This window comes from Bos mutus, chromosome 29 (assembly GCF_027580195.1).
Source record: "Bos mutus isolate GX-2022 chromosome 29, NWIPB_WYAK_1.1, whole genome shotgun sequence".
NCBI classification, from domain to species: domain Eukaryota; kingdom Metazoa; phylum Chordata; class Mammalia; order Artiodactyla; family Bovidae; genus Bos; species Bos mutus.
This window is the reverse complement of record NC_091645.1, coordinates 19,599,168-19,618,638: the sequence shown is the minus strand read 5'-3', so window position 1 is coordinate 19,618,638 and position 19,471 is coordinate 19,599,168. Positions and strand designations below refer to the sequence as shown.

General features: G+C 37.1%; 1 protein-coding gene across 2 annotated transcripts in view; it reads left to right on the top strand.

Moving 5' to 3' along the window:
• LUZP2 (leucine zipper protein 2) overlaps positions 1-19,471 on the top strand; it is a 525,872-nt gene that overhangs the window by 236,229 nt on the left and 270,172 nt on the right. For both annotated transcript variants that reach the window (XM_070364996.1, XM_070364995.1), the window contains exons 3-5: positions 2,960-3,030; positions 9,553-9,634; positions 17,024-17,086. In XM_070364996.1, coding sequence (XP_070221097.1) covers positions 9,560-9,634; positions 17,024-17,086 — 138 coding nt within the window. In that variant the 5' untranslated portion in view covers positions 2,960-3,030; positions 9,553-9,559. The remainder of the gene's footprint in view (positions 1-2,959; positions 3,031-9,552; positions 9,635-17,023; positions 17,087-19,471) is intronic.

Here is a 19,471-nt window from a genome sequence, read left to right as displayed (position 1 = left end):
TGGACTGTAGCCCACCAGGCTCCTCTGTCTATGGAATTCTCCAGACAAGAATGCTTGAGTGTGTTGCCATTTCCTTCTCCAGGAAACCTTCCCAACTCAGGGATCAAACCTGGGTCTCCCTTAATTGCAGGCAGATTTTTTACCATTTGAGTTATCCGGGAAGCCCTAAATTTGAAATCCCACAGTTTATCTAAATGTTAGTTCAGTTCAATCTGTAAGTGGCGTCCGACTTTTTGTGACCCCGTGAACTGAAGCACACCAGGCCTTCATGTCCATCACCCACTCCTGGAGTTTACTCAAACTCTTGTCCATTGGGTTGGTGATGCCATCCAACCATCTCATCCTCTGTTTTCTCCTTCTCATCCTGCACTCAATCTGTCCCAGCATCAGAGTCTTTTCCAATGAGTTGGCTCTTCGCATCAGGTGGCCAAAGTATTGGAGTTTCAGCTTCAACATCAGTCTTTCCAGTGAATATTCAGGACTGTTTTCCTTGAAGATTGACTGGTTTGCTCTCCTTGCAGTCCAAGGGACTCTCAAGAGTCTTCTCCAACACCACAGTTCAAAAGCATCAATTCTTTGGCACTCAGCTTTCTTTATAGTTCAACTCTCACATCCATACATGACCACGGGAAAAAACGTAGCCTTGACTACACAGACCTTTGTTGGCAAAGTAACGTCTCTGCTTTTTAATATGCTGTCTAGGTTGGTCATAACCTTCCTTCCAAGGAGCAAGCATCTTTTAATTTCATGCCTGCAGTTACCATCTGCAGTGATTTGGGAGCCCAGAAAAATGAAGTCTGTTACTGTTTCCACTGTTTCCCCATCTATTTACTATGAAGTGATTGGACCAGGTGCCATGATCTTAAGTTTTCTGAATGCCGAGCTTTAAGCCAACTTTTTCACTCTCTTCTTCTACTTTCATCAAGAAGCTCTTCAGTTCCTCTTCACTTTCTGCCATAAGGGTGGTGTCATCTACATAGCTGAGGTTATTGATATTTCTCCTGGCAATCTTGATTCCAGCTTGTGTTTCATCCAGCCCAGCATTTCTCATGATGTACTCTGCATGTAAGTTACATAAACAGGGTGACGATATACAGCCTTGATGTACTCCTTTCCTGATTTTGAACCAGTCTGTTGTTCCATGTCCAGTTCTAACTGTTGCTTCTTGACTTGAATACAGATTTCTCAGGAGGCAGGTCAGGTGGTCTGGTATTCCCACCTCTTTCAGAATTTTCCACAGTTTGTTGTGATTCACAGTCAAAGGCTTTGGCATAGTCAATAAAGCAGAAGTAGATGTTTTTCTGGAAATAATCCCACAATTTATCACACAAGGAAGTTAAAAGGCAGATTTTGTGACCTGCCCCAGGTCATATGGCCATGATGCACTTTGAAATGTAAATTAGATGGTTAGTGATTTCCCCTCAACCCTCCTCTATCCTGTTTTCTTCATCAAGCTATTCTTCCCAAGGGCTTCCCAGGTGGTGCTAGTGGTAAAGAAACCACCTGCCAGCGCAGGAGATGTAAGAGACATGAGATCAATTTCCAATTCGATCCCTGAATTGGAAAGATCTCCTGCAGAAGGAAATGGCAACTCACTCTAGCATTCTTGCATGGAGAATTCCATGGACAGAGGAGCCTGGCAGACTGCAGTCTATGGGTTCACAAAGAGTTGGACATTGCTGAAGCACTTAGCTGGAATACATGCACTCTTTGCAAATAAACACAGCATCTTTTATTGGCTATTTCCTAATACTGACCTCAATCATTTTAGGAAAGATTCTTCTTTTGTGAAGTTCACTCTACCACATGCCTATCAGAACACTTAACTTACTGTATGAAAATTGTTCGTAGCTTTAGGATGAAAAATTGGTGAAGGCAGACACCATGCCTTTGATGTTAAATAAATATTAAGTAAACAAAACATTTGCCAGTCTTGTTTATGTTTTACTTGTCATAGCTGCTCTTCCTACAAACAATATTATTGTCTCTATTTCAACTTTTAACATCAAGAAGGATCTGTTACCATGTTAAATAGTTTATTGGGTATAAATAAGAAAGTTCTTAGGGAAGGCTTAACAAGACAGCTTACTTAATTAGAAAAGCTCAGTGCAGTTCTCTGTTTTGATTCACAGTCTATCAATGCTAAATTTGCCAGAGTAAATAAAGACTAATGAGTGAGGTGGTATTTTTTTTCCTTAATCCACTATCTATACAGTACCATTACAATTTGAACTGGTCCTAGTTTTTTTTACATGTATTCTAATGCATTACTTATAAATAATAGACACAACCAAATAGGTACATGCCATTTGACTGCTTTGATTTTGAATGTATTATTACTTAGCTTATTTAGAGAAGTCTTTTATGTCTCCTTTTGTTTGTAGAAACTATGCCAAAACAAGTTTCACATGCCTGCAGAGAACATGGTAAAACTTCTAATGAAGAACAGATAATATATTTTATATTCCATTATGGAGCTACCCTGGTGGCTCAGATGGCAAAGAATCCACCTGCAATGCAGGAGATTGGAATTCAATCCCTGGGTCAGGAAGATCCCCTGCAGAAGGGAATGGCAACCCACTCCAGTATTCTTGCCTAGAGAATCCCATGAACAAAGAGTCTGATGGGCTACAGTCCATGGTGTTGCAAAGAGTCGGACACAACTGAGTAACTAAGCAAAAATACAGGCATATTCATTTAAAAAGACACCTAAATATTTGGAGAGTTCTTTCTCTTTCACTGAACCTCTAAAGACTGAAACTCAGTTCATTCCCTTTCACTCACTGTAGCACCTTCCCTAGTTGGTGTCATAAACTGCGCGTCCTGAGAGCCAAGGGGCCATCGTAGCCTCATTTGCACATTCTTATTTCAGGGCACACCTTGCGCCATAAACACAACAGTAGAGTCAGCTTCAATCTATCACCTGAATAAGACTTCCTTTTCCCAATTTTCTTATCAGAATTTGAAAAACGATGAGATATCTGCTAAAACTGATGTTCAGAAGCTTCTGGAAATAGGTCAGAAACAAAGGTAAGGCTGCGTTCTTTCATTTTCTCAGTTCTTTTTTTCCATCACCAAAATTCATTCAGCAACTTCACATGAATAAGTTTATTTTAAATGCATTCATCTCTTTATAACCTTATTTACATTTTAATATATGAGAATCTTGCTCAAATCACTATATATATATAGGGTGGCACTTGAGATTCTGTATTTCTAGTATGTTCCCTCATGATGGGTGATGCTAATAGTGACCATGCCTATATGCAGATCTCAATTTAGCTATTAAGGATCTGGAGTATGTTCCTCTATTATCTTATAAGATGGAGCCCATCTTATAAGATAAATCTTCCCATCAGTATACAGATCCGACAGCTTTGACATAGTGGGCCATTTTTAATAGTATCACAACTTGATCCTGGTGATAATTGGGTTGGTAAGGAATGGGGTAATTTTATTAATAGCATAATAGAATTAGAACATTTTTATTACTCTTACTTTATTTTTTAAAGGAAGTGAAGTATGAGCTAGATTTATACCTAGAATTAAAAAAAAAAAAAAAAAAAAACCTTATGACTTAAAATTGCTTGTCTAACAAACACATAAAAAAAACCAAGGTATTATAAGGTAAAAAAGAGCTAGCCTTTGTTATTTGTTATACATTTATTAGAGGCTCTGCTGGTTTTATATATATACATACATTTTTTGTTTCAATACAATTACAGAGTAGTTATTATTGTCCCCATTCAATAAATGGGAAATTGTTGCTCAAAATGCTTAAGCAAGCTGCTGAGAGTTGTATTAAATTGGAATTTGCTCTGCTGTATCTTACCTACAGTCACACCCTTTCAAGTTAGTTTGCCTAAATTTATTAGTTTGCTTCCAAAGCAGAAAGCTGTTTAAGAAGCTGGCAGGCACCACACTATGTACCCTCTGCTTACCGTCTTGTATCTTCTCCACTGTCTTTGCCTCTTGATCCAGAAACCTCATATCATTGAGGCAATGACATGTTAAAAATACCAAATCGAGCATCTCATCTTGACTCTTTTCGTATTTCAATGAAATCTTTATTTCTTGAACATGAAATTCACTCCAGAGTCCAATATTAAAAAGATCGCATGTAAAATATAGGTCTGAGCATATTTTCAAAAGTACATAATTTTAACCTATTTTTACTGGTTTGAAATCATCCACCTTTTAAAACACATAAGCATTTGTGGTTCACTGAGTTAGTGGAGAATTATAAGCCATATTTTCAATAGGAATAGCTAATTAAAGCAGACCAAGTGTCACTGAAAGTTATTAGCTTTGCAGACTCTCCCATGTTTGGAAAAGATAATTAGCAAAAACATAAAAGTAGAAATGACTTCTGCATAATCCATGTGCAACACCAGTGAGGGGATTGCGTTGACTGAAGAGGACAGAGTGAGTCAGGAAAGATTAGAAAATGAGGCTGTCATACGTAGACGGGGGCCATTCTTGAAAGTTGGCTGAAAGTGGACTTCAACAGAAGGCTCATTTAGGTAGCTCTGAAAAAGGATGATATCATGTAAAATGAATTTTAGGGGAATTATTCTGACAACATCGTTCAAGGCAGAAAGAAAGAGACATAGACCAGGTTGAGAAAAGGTGGCCTAGAGGAGAGGACAGAGAGATCTCATCAGCGAGCCCCAGGGCGTGAAGACAACAGCGTCAGTGTTTCTTATTGCGCAAGAAACACAGATGAAGAGACAGGCTTATGCATGATGTGGAAAAGGAAAAATGTATTCCTTTAGTCTGCTGCTATTTTCTTAAGTTATCTAAGGCTGCTTCTACATGACACTCAAAATATCCATGCAAACAAGGAAAAATATGACTAGCAGTATTAAGAATTTCAGGTCATCATCATATTTGGCATGGTATATGAATGGCAGATGATGGGCCAAGTCTTTCAATGAGTGGATTAAATGGAGCAAATATTTTGGAATTATGCTTTCCAAGTTTCATCCAAAACTATAAAATTTGCTTAAAATGCGTAACTTATGTAATGCACAAAGTCAGAATGGAAAATTCAAATAAATCACATACCAATAGATGATTTCTCAAAAGTATAATGCATTTGATATGTGGTTTTTTTTCTGTTTTGTTAGAGATATATAAAAATTATAATTATCTGAATGTGAAAGAGGCTATGTATCTCATTTCCAAAGTAAGAGAGATTGATAAATAGTAAAAGAGAAAAACCTTCTCAGACTATAAATAGTATTAACTGGTTGCAAATTTAGAAGTATTATCAGAGCTGGAAAGATTATAATGTATTGCAGATGCCATCTAGGTATATACCCCATTCCCAGTAATTCTTTGTCCTCTGGGATTATTACCTGGTCCTTCCCTAGAGAAGTGGTCTCTAGACTACTTTTTATCTGACTCTGATATCACTGGATACAGTTAATTAGCTCAAGGTGGCCAGCAAAACAAAACTGAATCAATTAGAATTTCCCTCTTGGAATTGTGTGCCAAGAAGCAACTAATGAAATCTCTCTGTTTAGCTGTACCAGATTATAAGTAAGTAAACTCAGAGGATGTGAGGTGGCCATAAATAACCAGGTACAGCAGCATGTCTTTCCACCAAGAGGTACAGAAAAAGGAGTGTGTGTGGGTGTGCACACACACACACAGAATTTTACATGACAGAGAGAGAAAGTTGCACTGACTCTTGATTTTTACATTTACAAAAATATTTAGACAGCCTAGGCAATATTCATAAAAGGATCTTCAAGTTGATGGAGAGACTTTTAAGCCATAACGTGTGAGGAGTGAGATTATCCAACCACAAAATAGAGATCCTGGGGGATAGAAGAGTACTCAGTATTTTGGAGAAGGAAATGGCAATCCACTCCAGTATTCTTGCCTAGAGAATCCCATGGACAGAGGAGCCTGGTGGGCTACCATCCATAGGGCCGCACAGAGTCAGACACAACTGAAGCCACTTAGCATGCATGCATGTCTTGAAAATAAAAAGGAATGATATATTTTACGCTGTACGATGGTTGCTGGATAGAGATTCTGAGAAAGCAGTTTTGGACTCTGTGTACTAATGGATTTTACTATATTGAGTTCTCTGAAAAGGAAAAGAATGCCTGGGATAGCAGCAAGATTTCTTTCTGTAATGTTACTGCAATACAGGCTGGTAACCATTCGAAAAAAATACCTTCCTGTAGGGTGAGGCATTTTTATGTTTATAATTGGAAATGGAAAATGTGTGAAAGAGCTGCCTTTTAAAATTCCTTGTAACCATGCAATTCTATGCTGAAATATACTCAGCATTGGAGAAGCCTGTCACAGTTCTTTAGAATTCAAGTTTCAGTTCAGTGCCAGATAGGGACCTAGAAGAGCTCTATCCTGTGCAAATCTACTTGGTGGACAGGGATGGTCCTTGAGCAAGTCAGCAAGAATTTCTCATTGGAGTAAAACTCACCAAGTTTGGGGGGTTTGGGGACACCTAAACCATGAGAGCAGTGAGAATGTGCAGAAATAAGCTTGAAAAATCTAAGAGTAAATGGAGATATTCAACAGTTTCAAAAGGATTGCTTTGCCATTCTGATGGCTAGCTTTCCTTGCCGTGAAAATGTGCAGAATTCTGTTTCTCCAGTTTTTGTTAACAGCTTTTGCAGTTTACTTTTTTTTTCTTACTCCCCATTGCCTATAGATGTCAGTATGCAGGTATTTTTGAATATATATGTATATATATTGGATTTTATAAAATTTATATTTTATAATTTAAAACATGTGTATCACTTTAAAAATAAAAATGAGAATTTTAAAATCCAGAAGTAATGAATAATTATTATAAGATTCTAATATAAAAGTTTTTAGTTGGAAATATAGTATTCCTAGGGCTTCCCTGATAGCTCAGCTGGTAAAGAATATGCCTGCAATGCGGAGATCGTGGTTCGATTTCTGGGTCAGGAAGATCCCCTGGAGAAGGGATAGGCTACCTACTCCAGTATTCTTGGGCTTCCTTGGTGGCTCAGATGGTAAAGAATCCTCCTACGAAGGCAGAGACCTGGATTTGATTCCTGGGTTGAGAAGATTCCCTGGAGGGGGATATGGCAACCCACTCCAGGATTCTTACCTGGAGAATCCCCATGGACAGAGGAGTCTGGCGGGCTAATAGTCCATGGGGTCACAAAGAGTCAGACATGACTGAGTGACTAAGCACACAGATCATGATAGTCCTGTTCTATTTTTATTCAATACTTGTTGAATATTTGAGTGTTAGGAATAGAACGTGGATCCTTCCGTCCTTCTTTTTCTCTCTGTCTCTCTCCCTCAATAGAGGTATTATAATGACTGTCTAGAATTTGAGCACATATGGTCCAGAACACAGTTCCGCTACCTGTTTATGCATCGGTTTTCCATTTGCAATAAGATACTACAATTTGATGTGAAGTTTATTGAGTGCCTGGTGTATTATAAGCCTACAATATAGGTAGACATTCATATTATATTATGTCACAAGTGTTCTTTGTGAAAAATATCAGAAGCAGTCATGGAAATTCAGATTTTAAGTATCCGTATGTGGCACTTTGGGGACTTGCCAGGTTGCACCTAATGGTAAAGAACCCTCCTGCTAATGCAGGAAACTTAAGAGATGAGGGTTCAATCCTTGGGTCAGGAAGACCCCCTGGAGAAGAAAATGGCAACCCACTCCAGTATTCCTGCCTGGAGAATCCCATGGGCAAAGGAGCCTGGTGGGCTACAGTCCATAGAGTCGCAAAGAGTTGGACACGACTGAATCAACTTAGCAGTCAGCACATGTGACACTTCATTCTAATAAACAGTTTTAGTAAATGAAACCTATTTGAGGCTGTAATGGAAACTGAGATTTAAAATCCACTTTAAACGAAAGCATATTAAAGTTTTAACCAATCACGCATAAATCAACTAAGAACCAAAGTGACTGCAATTATTTTATAACTTGTCCCTATTCTGTTTTGCTTTGGTAAACAACATCCAGATTGATTCCAACAATCGTATAGACTTTCACGGATAGTCTTAAAACTGAGAGTGTGACCTAGGAGTTTCTAGATAAGAAAACTGGAGGCGATATTAAGTTCTGCGGGAAAGAGCAGCTTGCGTTTGTGCAGGATGTGCTAGTCAAAGAATGAACACAGGGACCTCTAGTGGTACCAGTGGTTATGACAGTGATCTCGTGTGTGCCGCTGCTGCTGCTGCTAAGTCGCTTCAGTCGTGACTGACTCTGTGCGACCCCACAGACGGCAGCCCACCAGGCTCCCCCATCCCTGGGATTCTCCAGGCAAGAACACTGGAGTGGGTTGCCATTTCCTTCTCCAATGCATGAAAGTGAAAGGTGAAAGTGAAGTCTCTCAGTCGTGTCCGACTCTTCGCGACCCCATGGACTGCAGCCTACCAGGCTCCTCCGTCCATGGGATTTTCCAGGCAAGAGTACTGGAGTGGGGTGCCATTACCTTCTCCGGATCTCATGTGTAGTGAGTGATTATTTTCCAAGTATTTTGCGTGCCTTATTGTCTTCTAAACCTCACTACAAATCTACGAGGCAGTTCTGTCATTGTGCCCATTTTATGGATGGATAAAAATGAGTCTCAGAGTATACTCTCCTATTCCATAGTCTCCCTATTGTGGTTACACACCAAGAAAATATTTCTGTTCCAGAAGTTATCTTTTGGCTCTAGACTGGGAATTTTAGTCTGTACGCTAGGTTTTCATTTGGTCTTTGCTGTTGCTTTGAAGGAGTTTAGTCCTCTAGCCATATTTAACACACGACAACACTTAACACACATACTTCACTCATATGCTGTTATCTGCTGTCTGAAGTGATAGCTTAGATGATAAAATGAAGGCAAAGAAAGATAATAAATCTGTCATAATTGAGAAAATCCTAAACCTTTGAAGGAAATGCGTATTTATGAAAGTATGTAATTTTTAATGTGAGACAGGGTCCATATGTCCTAGTGAGCTTGAGATACAATGTGCATATGTGTGAAGACATGTGTTTTTTATTATCCCCAATAAATGAGCTTTCACATTAGAAATAAGTCTTTTTTTCTCTTTGTCTTTATAAAAACTCTCAGACCTTACACAAGATGTCTAAAACATAATGCTTTAGATTGAGTCAACTGGGGCATCCAAGGAAATGATCATTTTATCCTATCAGCAAGTCTATGGTAACTGTTTTTTTTTTTTTTTTTTCTGAACAGCATATTCACACCCTAGCATGCTGTTACTAAAATTAGCTTTCCAACTCTTAATTATTTTATTGATATGATTTGACACATTATGCAGCTCTCACAGTGGGATTCTTATGAGACACAAGAGCAAGGCAATTGCTCTTAAATGCAGCTTGCTTTTCGAGCTTCCATGGGAGACAGTTATCTTTACCAGAATCCTGAGACGCATCCTGTATATTTAACTCTGTCTCTATACTTTCTAGTTATGTTTCCTAAGTGTATATGTGCAGTGAAATCTTATTTCATAGTGTACAGATTTATATTATGTCTCTCTTTTCCTCTCTGTTTTCTCCTAAACAAGAGAACAAATGAAGGCTCTCCAGGAGGCCCTGGAAAGTCAGCTTAAGGAGACAGCTGACAAAGCAGAAAAACAAGAGGCTACTGTAAGTGTTTCTTTTTTGTGTCCTTTGCTTGGGACCTGGAGAATTGTTCATTTATTTTTTTCCCCCAAAATCACTATTGAACAAACACACCTCTAACAAATGAAAATACAATAAATAAAACATCATCACCAAGATTATAAAACGTGCTTCATCAGCATTCATTCCAAAAATAATATGTATTTGCTTCTTAGGGGTCTACTAATTCCCAACCCTTATTTATGAATGAGAAACTGAGGACAGGAGTGCTGGTGTCAGGCCCCATATCAGCAGCCCTTGGATTTGGGATGTGACCTTGAACTAAGTTAAGCTATACAGAACCCCGAGCCATGCCCTACAACCACTGAATAGATGTCTCTCAAGGGTGGGGCTACACCATCTACCTATTTAATCATCTCCACAGGTGATCCTGATACACCCCAAGGTTTAAGAATGAATCTTCTCTCCAGATTTTCTCTCTCAAAATGATGTTCACTTGACCTTCATATTTCAATTTTTATGACTAATATTCCCCATAAGCAGGAGGGAGAGTGGTCTGGATAGTAGTGCTGAAAACTAGATTTCTACCTGTTCCCCCTTTATGTACAACTTATGGGGATTGAAGCTTTTATTTTATTTGAGGGCCTGAGTCTTTTTTAAAGTATAGTCTATTAATTAAAATTATAAGGTATAGTAAGACCAATAGAAGGGCTTCCCCGGTGGCTCAGTGGTAAAGAATCTACCTACAATATAGAAGCCACAGGAGGCACAGGTTCGATCCCTGGGTCAAGAAGATCCCCTGGAAGAGGGCATGGCAGTCCACTCCAGTATTCTTGCCTGGAGAATCCCATGGACAAAGGAGCCTGGTGGGCTACAGTCCGTGGGGTTGTGAAGAGTTGGACATGACTAAAGCAACTCAGCATGAGCACACAAGAGCAACAGATCAGGAAATGACTCCATTTGGAAAGATAGTTATTTCCCACAGTTTCCGAGAAGGGTGACATGCCACATGACCTGGGACCATGCAGGGAAGCCCCAGGTCAGTCCCGGGGCAAATGAAGGTGGAGAAACTGTGGACAAGAGCCTCTATTGTGGTTTCCATGGGAAGGAAGGGGTTAAGCGAGGTAAGCTGGTCGAGGATTGGCCAGTTTGAATGATTTCAGCAGGCTCTGCGACATAGGGGCTGTTTGTCAGGTTGATTATATGGGACCCCAGCTCCTTTGAGAATTGGCAGAAATGCCTGCCTTTCTTTTGCAAGGCCTCCTTGAATAATCTGAATTAGAGTATAGAATTTTGCCTCTGAAACTTAGCCCTGTCTGTCATCTGGAGTAACTGCTTCCTGGAGACAGTCTTTGTAATAATGACTGGATTTTCCTAGGCACAGATTTATTTCCTGTTAATAAATTCATTGTTATCTGTCCAGCCCACCAGTAAAGATGAGTGCCTTTATTCTTCTCTGTTATGCCATGGCAGCACTCACTGCTAACCTAAACCTACATAGAGTGCACCCTCGTGTCTAGCTCTTTGGACATATGCGTGTGCTAAGTCACTTCAGTCATATCTGACTCTGTGCAATTCTATGGACTGACTGTAGCCCACCAGGCTCCTCTGTTCATGGGATTTCCCAGACAAGAATACTGGAGTGCGTTGTCATGCCCTTCTCCAGGGGATCTTCCAAGTCAGGGATTGAACCCGCATCTCTTAACGTCTCCTGCATTGGCAGGCAGGTTCTTCAGCCCTGGTGCCACCTAGGAAGCCCTTCTTTGGACACACATGTCACATGAAAGAGCAGACACATTTTTAGCACTACTGTGTCGATTCCTCCCCTCAAAATCTGACCCTAACTGTAATCCCGTTTCTGCCTTGACTTATCATATTTAATCTCAATTTGTGCATAGCCCAGTCATAAATAATGGCATTTAGACCAGAATAGAAGTTTCCACACATACTATTTTCTCAGATTCTCACAACAAAATGGCACACTATTTTTTTTAATTTTTTTTTTACTGAAAGTGAATAACTGTTGCTTGTATTTACACAGTTAATATTTACAGAAGCCAAGGCATGGACCTGTGTTTACTCTAATATGTTACACAAACTGTGTCTAACATCCCAAAAGAAGAAAGCTATAATTTTTAAAGGAGCTCAGCAAAAGCTAGAATAGCCAAGTATCAGAATAATGGGGACAAGGAATGCATAGTTGGGGAGAAGAAGTTCTCTCTCAGAACCCTTCTAGTGCTTTTCTTAAAATTCAGCATTGAATCTTGAGGGAGGATTTTCCTCTCCCACCCCATAATACTGTACTGAGCCAGAAACTCCCTAAATGTATTCATAACCTAACATGTGCTACAGAATAAGAATAGAAAGAAAGAAAGAAAAGAAAGGCTCCTCTATCCATGGGATTTTCCAGGCAAGATGGAAATGGCAAATGGAGTGGGTTGTCATTTCCTTCTCCAGAGGAACTTCCCGATCCAGGGATCGAACCCAGGTCTCCTGCATTGCAGGCAGACGCTTTACCATCTGAGCCACCAGGGAAGCACAGAATAAGAATATTCAGGTTTAAATTCCTAGTGGTTCATCTGTACATGCGTGCTCAGTCGCTCCAGTCATGTCCGACTCTTTGTGACCCCATGGACTGTACCCACCAGGCTCCTCTGTCCATGGGATTCTCCAGTCAAGAATACTGGAGCAGGTTGCCTTGCCCTCCTCCAGGGGATCTGCCCAACCCAGGGACTGGACTCGTGTCTCCTGCATTGCAGGCAATTTCTTTACCCACTGAGCTACGTGGGAAGTCCAGTGGTCCATCTATTGTCTGTAAAATTAAGTTCTTTAACCTGCAAGTTTCCTTATTTGAAGAATTTGGGGAATGATTCAAATTAAAATAACATGCATGATTACCCTAAAACTGTTATCTGGCATATAGTTTAAATAGAAACTAAATTTAATCTACTCAATAGAAAGAAAACAATTGTAATAAATAAAATTTCCAATTGAAAGAATAATGTAGGCAAAAAATTACTGATAGCAAAAGTTTCAATGTATTTTAATAAATGTTTAAATAAATAGTTAAACAATTCCTTATGTTTGAAAATATATAAAACATTTCCTAATAACTCTTTAGTTACTAAGAAATAATAAAATATGTAAAGAAATAATAATAATGAAGACACTGTGTGCCAGTGTAATAGTTGAGGTAGATTCAGAGCTTTACATGCATTTTTTCCAGAAAGACAGAGTACTAGCAACAAAAATTCAAGAAGTTGAAAAAGCAAAACATCAGTGTAAGAAAGAGAGTATTATAAAAGTTGGTGAAGACAACAATAAAATAGAAAAAAAAGGATTTTTAAGTTATTTGAAAAGACTGATAAATAGGCTTTGAGAAAGATTAAGAATAAAAAGACTCCAATTTTAAAATGTTTAATTAAAAGAGAGCTAATAGTCGTAACAGGAATTAAACAAAATAAGTTATTATGAGCAACAGGTCACTGGTACATTTAAAATGTATATGTAAATTTCTAGATGAATAAATATAAAATGCTAACATTTTTGCAAGAAGAAATGTAATACTTGAATAACTGAATACATTCAAAATTTTATTATGCTGAAAGACCTCTTTTCCCATATATTCCAGGGCTAGAAGGTGACTTCTACCAATTTTTAAAGATCAGCTAATTTCAAATATTGACTAATTTGCTTCAGTTGTGTCCAATTCTTTGTGACCCCATGGACTGTAGCCCACCAGGCTTCTCTGTCCATGTGATTCTCCAGGCAAGAATACTGGAGTGGCTTGCCATTTCCTACTGCAGGGGGTCTTCTCAACCCAGGGATCAGAAGTAAAGTCTCTTATGTCTCCTGCACTGGCAGGCAGGTTCTTTACCACTAGCGCCATCTGAGGCCCAATTTCAAATATAGGCAAATACTTTCTGAAAAAAAGAAAAAAAGTTGAAAACTTTCATCTAATTTTATGAACATCATCACTCATGATTCCAAAATCAATTAATGGCTATATATATAAATTAATAGCTATTTTTCTATTAATGAATGTACATGTAAAAATTCTATAAGAGCAAATTAAAGATTATATTAACAAAATATATCATCAAGATCAATGAATGCAAACACCTGTGGAAATAAATAATACTTGTCTTTTGAAGGAAATGTGTTTGTGCTTTGAGTTGAATGGTGAATAAGTCCTAAGTCAAAGTACAAAAATAAATGACAGAAAGCTTAACAAATATGGGAATAAAATATATTTAATTAGTAGAAGTATGTGGGTTTTTTTAATGTATATCTGGTAGAATCTAGAAAAAAATAGATTTCATACTACTGGGACTCCTCACTTCCAAACTTTGGTAAAGACTCAAAAGGTTTGTGCTTTTTCTACTTATTGAGGATTAAATAAGTATATAAGTTTAATTGTTACAAATAATTCAGTGATTATTCTTTCTGCTAGAAAGACTCTAGTTGATATAGTTTAATGTTGGATAAGAAGGGGACAGTGAGAAATTTAAACTGCTCATTCCCAACTAGAGGGAAAACATTTGGATTTGATATTGTAAATATTGTCATGACTTAGGAGCAAATACTCTTATGTGCTGCCCTTGATTACATATCTGATTACTCTGCCTTTTTCCATAAAAGAAGACTGTATATTTTATGCAAAAGATGTTGCAAATACCCATATTAGTAAGTCCGACTCTGTGCAACCCTACAGACTACAGCCTGCCAGGCTCCTCTGTCCATATTTTTCCTACTCCAGGCAAAAATACTGGAGTGGGTTGCTATGCCCTCCTCCAGGGGATTTTCCTGACCCAGCAGTCAGAACCCTAGGGATAAAACTCGCATCTTTTGTCTCCTACATTGGCAGGTAGTTCTTTACCACTAGCACCACCTGAGAATCCCCAGTAAGTCCATAGTAAAACGTTATAAAACTTGAAGGTGATAGTACATTTAAATCACAAAATATAAAAGAAGACAGAATTTTGAAAATTAAAATGAAAAAGCATTTTAATGAAAATTAAAAATAAAGCTGTCTTGATCTAATTCCATTTGCAAATAATTTTTATGAACATGTGAGCATCTGTTTTGATCTCTAAGCAGATAATGGAGTAGCAAATCTTACAAACTGTGTCCCGTATGAAAAACCTAACAAACAGCAAGAAAGGATGATCTATCAGGTGTAGAGGAGTAATTAAATCCATTAATGCTCTCTGGATGCATTTCACCACTCTTGTTAATGTTTATGGCTTAACTTGCCCTAAGTGAGACATAATTAGTATGAAGGCAAGAATTAGCTTCAAGCTCTGACTCTCATTAAGAATAAGGAATTATGGCCATCTATCCTTTACTCAATGTAAATAAGTGTTATTTTCTGTCTCTCGGAACTATTTCACTTCTGATTTTCCAGGGATCTTAAAACCTGCTGGGATTCTAGACCAGTGGTTTCAAAATGCTATGACTTTTGAATATTCTGAATGTATTGTAGGTCCTGAATAATTGAACATTGCATTCCCAAGTCTCTGTCCTTTTTTTAGTCTTGACATTGCAGTATATCTTCATTATACTGTTAATTAAAGTTGTGTTAATTATGGAGAACATATAATAAATAGTATCAAAATGTGAGGATTTGGGGAAAATTATGGCATCACTGATAAGATAGTATGAAGTCACTGTCCCCATGGTCCCTGATGGCTCAGACGGTAAAGAATCTGCCTGCAATGTGGGAGACCTGGGTTTGATCTGTGGATTGGGAAGATCCCCTGGAGAAGGAAACCGCAACCCACTCCAATATTCTTGCCTGGAAAATCCCATGGACGGAGGAGCCTGGCGGGCTACAGTCCATGAGGTTGCAGAGAGTTGGACACAGCTAAGCGACTAACACTTTGACTTTCATGGCATCACTGAAACACCAGGTTATTCATACAAGCAAGACAGCTTTAAGTAGTTCATAACCAAAACTAAAGACAAATCTGTACATACCAAAATTTTCTGGTGCCCATTAAGTACTGAGGTAGAGTATTGTAAGTGCTGATGGTTTGCATTTCTTTTTGTAGTTTGTGTCTGACTCATACTCCAATAAAATTTTTTAATTAAAAAAAAAAGATTTGATTGTAGTGGTGGCCACTTAAAGAGGCAACCACTCCAATAAACACTTTGCCAACCACTGACTTGAAGAATCAGCTGTACCTCCCACCTCTGCTCCCCAGTGAGCCATTTTTTTTTTTTTTTTTCTTTCCAGAGGTTTTGGTTAATTTAAGTTTGTTAACTAACCTTTGGGGCTTCTTGATTTTTGTTTTGTTTAGTGATTTTCTGTTCTGCACTTTAAATCACCACTCATATTTTAAAGTCACCAACAAAGAGTGAACATTCTGAAACCCTAGGCCCCCACCCTCCACCCCAATAAAAGCAAAACCCCAGGTTCATGGACTCCTTCTCGCTCTCTCTCCTCACAAACTCTCTCCAACTATACCACGTAATTTCCTGGACTCATAAGTCATAAACCCTTATTTTTTTTTTCAAACTTGCCTGACGGTTATTGCTGAAGGCATCTTGCAGTGATAAACAGAACCACAAGAGTTGGTCCGGCCCATAACAGTGGTAACCAGTAAGTTGATACCAGCCCGGAGCAGTAGAAATGGGTATAAAAGCTATTTTGGGGGAGACAGATACTACTGCTTTGCACACATATCTAATTTTGATTGTCATCAAGTCCTTCTAGTGATAACTTTGTTTTATCCATCAAACTGAAATGAGTATAACTCACATTTTCAGGTTGCTGTCAGTACCTTCATGATTCAAACTTAACTTTGAAAATTGTTATGGCCGAAATGATGGACATAGTTCTCAGGCTTCTGCTTCTATTTTATATGTAGTTTGACCATCAAAAATTGTTTGATTTAGATTTTGTTACCATTTGGTTATAGATTTCAACAATATTGTATATAGGCAGAAACTTCTTGGTTTCTTTAGCACAGTATTTATAAGGGTCCATGCTTCAGGTGAGGAGTGTCACTGTGCAATTCCGTTCATACTTGGCCATGTGTCAGAAATACCTGGAGAGTGTTTTAATAAAAGAAATTCCTAGGCCCAACCCTAGACTCTAGCTGTGTTTAGGAACCATATTTTTAAAAATTAAGCTTTATACCAGTGAAAGAATCATAGTCATAACGTGCATTTCTCAATTAAAATACAATATCTCATTACATAAGAAAAAGTATTTTTATATAATTAGCAGATATATTTATGAATTGGGCAATAAAAGTTTGGTTAATGAAAATTTTAATCCTTTGTTCTTTTTCCATATTTGTTGACAGAGATAATCATTAGGTTATACTTCAAAAATTGTAAAAATAAACATAAAAGCTATAGAAATGAATGTGAAATGCATCTACATAGTATCCTCTTTATTTTCAGATTAATTTTCTAAAGACTGAAATGGAAAGAAAGAGCAAAATGATTCGAGATCTCCAGAATGAGGTAAGACTTATATTTTAGGGAGTTTTATGGAAGTCAAAGAATATGCACAAATACAAATATTGATTTGCCATAAACTTTAGAGTATTGGTCACATTTGATTTTGGCCTTTAGCTGTGTACTAATGGAGAGAAATTATTATAAGGTTAAGAATTTCAGAGAGGATAATTCCTAATTTACTTGTGATATGTGTGATATGTGATATCACAAATGTGATAATGTTATTAGTTCATAATCTCCAATTTATTTATCCTTCTAATAATATTTTGTTTTGACACTATTAAAAATTATGTTTATTTCATAAATGTATTTATCTACATAATTCTGGCACAGGAGCTGATGAAGAAAGTTAATTAGAAATGGACTTCATGTTAGGAAAAGCCAATCTAGAATCAAAAAATTATGTGAGATAATTTTAAACTAAAGAGACTTGAATACAAGCAAATAAGTTGTAACTACTCTCCTTACAGTCTTTAAAATATAAGGACCCTATAAAATGCTGTGTGCATTTTTTTCTCTTTTGATTTTTTTGTCTATCTTGTTATACAACTACTTTATTTTCTAAATTTTTTCACATTTATATTCCACCTCTTTATTTCTTTTTTTCTTGACTGCAGTTAGTTATGTAGGACTATTAAACCATTAATTAAACTATAATTAATCATGCATCTTCTTTGATCAACCCCACTAGGTTAATTTTAAATCTCAGTCAATTGCTTTACCCTTTACTATTCTCCTTTACTTTCCTTCCTTCCTTACTCCCTCCCTCCCTTCTTTCCTTCTTCAGTTTTTTTGTTGAAGCATTGCAGCAACAGATGAGCTACATTATTCCTAAATTGATACTACTTTTATGTCCAGGTTGAAAAACACTCTTTATAAATGTCTTGGTATCAAGATTTAGCATTTGTCCTCTGATTATTACATTAAAATGATTTATCATACATGCAAAAAAATGATAAAGGAAAACAAGGAAAGTTTTAAGTGGCTTTCTTATGATTCTGTTATATTTCCATTTCTTGCTAATGATTTTTTCCTCTAACTCTTCTGAAGAAAGTCTAATGAGATGAACTTGATAATGTTTTTCCTGAGGTCTAAATCTTCCTGGATTTAATGTTTATAGTGGAAAATGTCAGCAAAGTAGAGTTACTGAAACACTGGGCTTACTAGATAATTTCTTGTTCACTGGGGCTCAGAGAGGGCTAGACTACTCAAGTCTAAAACTTACCATGGGCTAGTGCACTGGGACGACCCAGAGGGATGGTACGGGGAGGGAAGAGGGAGGAGGGTTCAGGATGGGGAACACATGTATACCTGTGGCAGATTCATTCTGATATATGGCAAAACCAATACAATGTTGTAAAGTTAAATAAAATAAAATAAAAAAAATAAAAAATAAAAGTTACCATGGGTCATTTAAGGTAAAAGGAATATTTAAAACAAAATTAAAACCATTATTAAAATCAGAAAGAAAATACATCTGGGTTTGTACACAGACACCCATACACATACACACAAAAATATAAACTTGGTTGTATAATAATGAGAGGATCATGGGCTAATTTATATCTCTGTATATGTATTATCAGTTAACTTTTAATCATAGATAATTTTTTTTAATTTAGAATTCAACCAGTGAGGAAGCTTTTTCATAATCAAACTATAAATTATTCATAACAGGTACAGATGAGGATTAATAAAATATTTTATTTTATTAATAAAATAATAAATAAAAACAGGGGATATGTTTTAAGTTTAATATTAATTTTCTAGTGTGTAGATTAGAATAATTCTAAAAGCAGTACAACTCTTCAGAAGTAATGACTGCCAAATGTAAGTCTGATAAGTAAATTTGCTCTTTACTTTCATCCTATTGAAAATCTGCAAGATGATAATTGATAACCGGAAAAAGTTATTGACTTCTCTAACAAAACCTAGTGATGAACTTCTAAACTGAATGCTTTTAGTTTAACTCGTTTGTATGAATTCCTTAAAATTTTAGATTTATTGTTTTGATAAATAATCATTATGTAGAAATTGAACAAAATAATGGATCCATACTCTACACAGTAAAAGTATATGGATGTCCACTGCCCAGAAGATTTTTGTTCATAAGTAAGAAAATAAAAAGGTAAATTGATTAAACAAAATGTGAAGCGGTGAGGGAGATCATATGCGTATAAAGGGATTTGGGGGAGAAGATTGAAGTCTCGTGCATGATGTCTGGCTCTAGGTGAGTGATCACACCATTGTGATTATATGGGTCATTAAGATATTTTTTTATAGTTCTTTCGTGTTTTCTTGCCACTTCTTCTTAACATCTGCTTCTGTTAGGTCCATACCATTTCTGTCCTTTATGGTTGCCATCTTTGCATGAAATGTTCCCTTGGT